Source organism: Alligator sinensis, unplaced genomic scaffold (assembly GCF_000455745.1).
Source record: "Alligator sinensis unplaced genomic scaffold, ASM45574v1 scaffold1278_1, whole genome shotgun sequence".
NCBI lineage: Eukaryota > Metazoa > Chordata > Crocodylia > Alligatoridae > Alligator > Alligator sinensis.
Window position 1 is genome coordinate 107,505 of NW_005843297.1, and position 4,125 is coordinate 111,629.

Here is a 4,125-nt window from a genome sequence, read left to right on the forward strand (position 1 = left end):
GGACCGCGCGGCCGTCCCGCGCCTCCACGGCGAAGCGGATCTCGCGCACCTGCTCGTAGTCCAGGGCGCGCAGCGCATGCACCGCGCCGCTCTCCGCCTGCACCGACAGCCACGACGACAGCGGCGCGCCCTGCAGCTCGCCCTCCGCCAGCCAGTACGTCACCCGGGCGTTGTCGCCCCAGTCCGCGTCGGCCGCCCGCGCGCAGAACACCGAGGCGCCGCGGGCGTTGTTCTCGCTCACCCACACGCTGTAGGCCGCCTGGCTGAAGGCCGGCGCGTTGTCGTTCACGTCCGACACCTGCACCGCGATCGTCGTGGCGGACCACAGCGGCGGCGCCCCGCGGTCCCGGGCCGTGACCGTCACGTTGTAATCCGCCACCTGCTCCCGGTCCAGGTCTCTGGCCGTCACCAGGCTGTAGTAGTTGTCCACGGATTTCTGCAGCCGGAAGGGGACGTGGTCCGGGATGGAGCACGAGACCTCCCCGTTCAGGCCGGTGTCTCCATCCCGCACGTGTAGCAGAGCGATCGCTGTTCCGGGTGCGGAGTCTTCCGGGACTGGGCTGAACAGTGAAGTAATTTCAATTCTGGGCACATTATCATTCACATCCAGGACGGTCACCAGTACTTTGGCCCTGGCCGAGAGGTCGTCAATGTCCTTCGCCTCAACTTCCATTTCATACGCTGCAGTTTCCTCATAGTCCAGGTCTCCTACGAGTGTTATCTCCCCGGTCCCAGGATGCAAGCTGAACACCTGGGAGCCCTGCGCTGAAATTCTTGTAAAGGCGTAGCTCACCTCAGAATTGCTTCCCTCGTCCGGATCAATGGCGCTTATTGAAACGACCGTGGATCCTCTGGGCACGTTTTCCAAAACACTGGCTTTATAGACCGGCTGGGCAAAACGCGGAGCATTGTCATTGGCGTCCACCACCAGAACACGGATTTGAGCAGTGGCAGACTTGGCCGGGTCCCCCCTGTCAGACGCTGTGAGAGTTAGTTGGTGGACAGCGCGCGTCTCCCGGTCTAGAGCCGTTTCCAGAACCAGTTCCGGATATTTAACACCCCCGGGGCCAGATTGCATGTCCAGGGAGAAGTGCTCGTTGCTGCTCAACCCGTAGCTCTGGACAGAGTTAACTCCCACATCTGGATCGTGAGCCTCAGGCAGGGAAATTCGCGTGCCAACAGCTGTAAGCTCACTAATTTTTAGTTCCATCGCTTGCGCCTGGAAGTTGGGAGCATGGTCATTGATATCCGCGATCTCAACTTCTATTCGAAAAACTTTCATTACATCGTCCGCTATAACCTCGCAGTTCAGGAGACACTTCTCGGCCCGGCCGCACAGCTGCTCCCTGTCTAGCCGCTCCGCCGTGATTAAATGGCCGCTCTTTACATTCAAAGCGAAATACTGTGTCCTACCTCTGGAAATCACGCGCACGCCGCGCTCCGACAGCGCCTTGGCCTCCAGCCCCAGGTCCTGCGCGATGTTGCCCACGAAGGAGCCTTTCTGCATTTCCTCGGGGATCGAGTAGCGAATCTGCCCGGCCGCAGCGGCCCCGCACACGGTCAGCACCACGCAGCACAGCACGGTTCGCCTTGCGTAGACCCACAGGGCTTTTGCTTTCGCCATTTTCAGTACGGTTAAAGGTAGAAATCTGATTCCGTCTTCAGTTCTTATCCTCGTCCCTGGAGCTTGTATGTAGCCGGTTTCTCCCAGTGTTTCTCAAGCGGAGCTCCCCTTGGAATCCGGCAGACTGAGCGTGCGCTTGCTCCCGGGAACCGAGCTGTGTGACGCTGCCTGGATCTCTCCGCACACTTCTCTTCCTGATTGAACAGCGGCGCTCAGAGTCTCAACCAATAACTGCACAAAATACTTTAAAAAGCAACTGACTTTAAATGTATCAGTTTATCTTTCTAATAACTCTGAATAAAGTTTATACCGTTAGATTAACTCAAAGTACTTGTCCATTGAATCGTTTCAATGTAATGAGGGCGCAATTTTAACTACTGATCTTTACGCTAATGACGGTCAGACGTTATATTTTTTTCCCTGATTAGAGTGTGAAATCGCACTTTCTTCGGCAGAATAAAACAGAGTAAAAGTTACTGGGTGTATCTTTCGCTAGGTCAGAGAAGTGTATACACATACGAAACTATCATAAAGATGAATTACATGTTCAAAAAAAGGAAAGCGGTATCTGAGTTCCCTTCACAGGAGATCGGAGAATACACAGTATAGCTGTTATTTTTTTACTGCTCGTTGAGGGATATTTTAAATTGAAACTCAGTATTTCCATATCATTATCAATAATTATTTACAGTTTTTCAACGCCTAAGAACAAAATCGCTGTGATATATATTTGGCTATGAGAGGAATGACACCCAATTTCTCACATGTTTGTATGTTCCATTACTATATCACATCGCAAAACAGAGTGGAATGATATTTCCCATTTGGACACCTTTTCAGCGATTTAACACCGATTTACAGTGTCCTTCTGCTTACAAGCTGATGCAGAAATAGGTTTTCGTCTTCAGAGAATCCTACAAAGGGGGAGCGACTTAACAAAGCGGCAGGTTGGACAACGAAAAAACGGTCCCTGAAAGATGGACGGTTGAAGAATCCGAATGTACCCTTAGATTTACTCACCCAGAACCCCGTAATTTCTACTTTAGTTTCTGTGACTTCTAGATAGATGGAAATTTGGGTTCAGCCGTGTTATCCCTTTATCAATCTTGTAACACAGATTGTGAATGTATAAGTTATGAGGTTTACCTTCTTCCTGACTTTTTCAAGAGATCACAGCGTTGGTTGAACACAAATGATACCACCTCATTTGAAACGGTGATGCCCTTTGCTGATTTAGGAAGGTTATATATAGTGTGGAGTTGAATTGAAAAGACGGAACGTTGGGTATAGCTCTGAATAGTATCTTAAATACCTGAAAAAAATCAGCAAGAAGTGAATATATTTTCAAGATGCCATAGACTGCAACCAAGTTAGAAAGTAACTAATCAAAGCTATAGCTTACTGCCTCCAGTCACAACAGAGCGGAAACCACACTCCAACAGTCTGTATTCAATCTATTCCTGGAGAGTGGAAAAGAGACGGCACCACAGATGTGACAGAAGTTAGATGAGCAGTACTGGATTGTGGCCTGACACTACTCTGAGGAGACTATAGGAACCATTGCAGAACAGAAGAGACTTTTATTTTAGACTCAAATATTTTGCCTCTGATCAATGGCAGTAAACAACATGTTGACGAAAAGATGTAGTACCCCTGAAAATAAAAATACCTCACAAACATAGCAAATAGACTGAAAACACTGGGATCCCCACTACTCTGACTTACTAAATACTACACGACAATTTCTACTTATCTTACTAAAATCAAAGTACAGGCAAAGAATGTAAGTTATTGAAACGCTCACTCCCAGAAGCTCACTTCCAGTCTCAGGTTTGGAACTGCTTACAACAGAGGTACTTCTAACCAGACTGGATTTTTGTCACTGAACAGGACATTATGAGCTATCTTCCCTTTGCCATTTGTTTGCATGAAGGTGAAATTAGCTCGGAGCCTGGAGGCAAACAAATACATAGGACTATGACAATGACCCCTCCTTGTAGTCTACTCAGAATCGGGATTCACTTTAGAATAAGTATCACAACGCCCATGTCACTGGATATTCCGAACACGGGAATTCTTTGATCTTCAGAACGTCATGGGCAAAAAAATAAGATACTTGTCATTAGCATAAGGAAGGAGACAAGAGCCAGAGACAGCACCAAGTAGAACTGCACAGTAGCCACCGAGCAAGAGGCCATAGCCGCCTCCGCCAGCTGGGGAAGCGCTTCCCTGGAGCTCTCGGTTCCCATCACTTGCAGTGTGGCCGTGGCCAACACAGGCACTGCACTCTTCTCGTCCTTCACCACAGCGACAGAGAGCGCAGCCCCGAATACGACGTCACGGTCACAGCCGCTCTTCGGGGAAGCGTCGTACAGCGCCTACGTGGCGGAGAACAACCCGGCGGGGGCCTCGCTTCTCCGCGTGCGAGCCTCGGACCCCGACCTGGGCCGCAACGGCCGAGTCACCTACTCGCTGGTCAGCCCCGACGGCGGCGGCGGCGG

General features: G+C 50.4%; 1 protein-coding gene across 1 annotated transcript in view; it reads right to left on the reverse strand.

The window, feature by feature from the left end:
• Positions 1-1,670, reverse strand: part of LOC112548576 (protocadherin gamma-A4-like) — a 2,409-nt gene extending 739 nt beyond the window's left edge. The window contains exon 1 of the mRNA XM_025194756.1: positions 13-1,670. Coding sequence (XP_025050541.1) covers positions 13-1,624 — 1,612 coding nt within the window. The 5' untranslated portion in view covers positions 1,625-1,670. The remainder of the gene's footprint in view (positions 1-12) is intronic.
• Between the last annotated feature and the right edge of the window lie 2,455 nt (positions 1,671-4,125).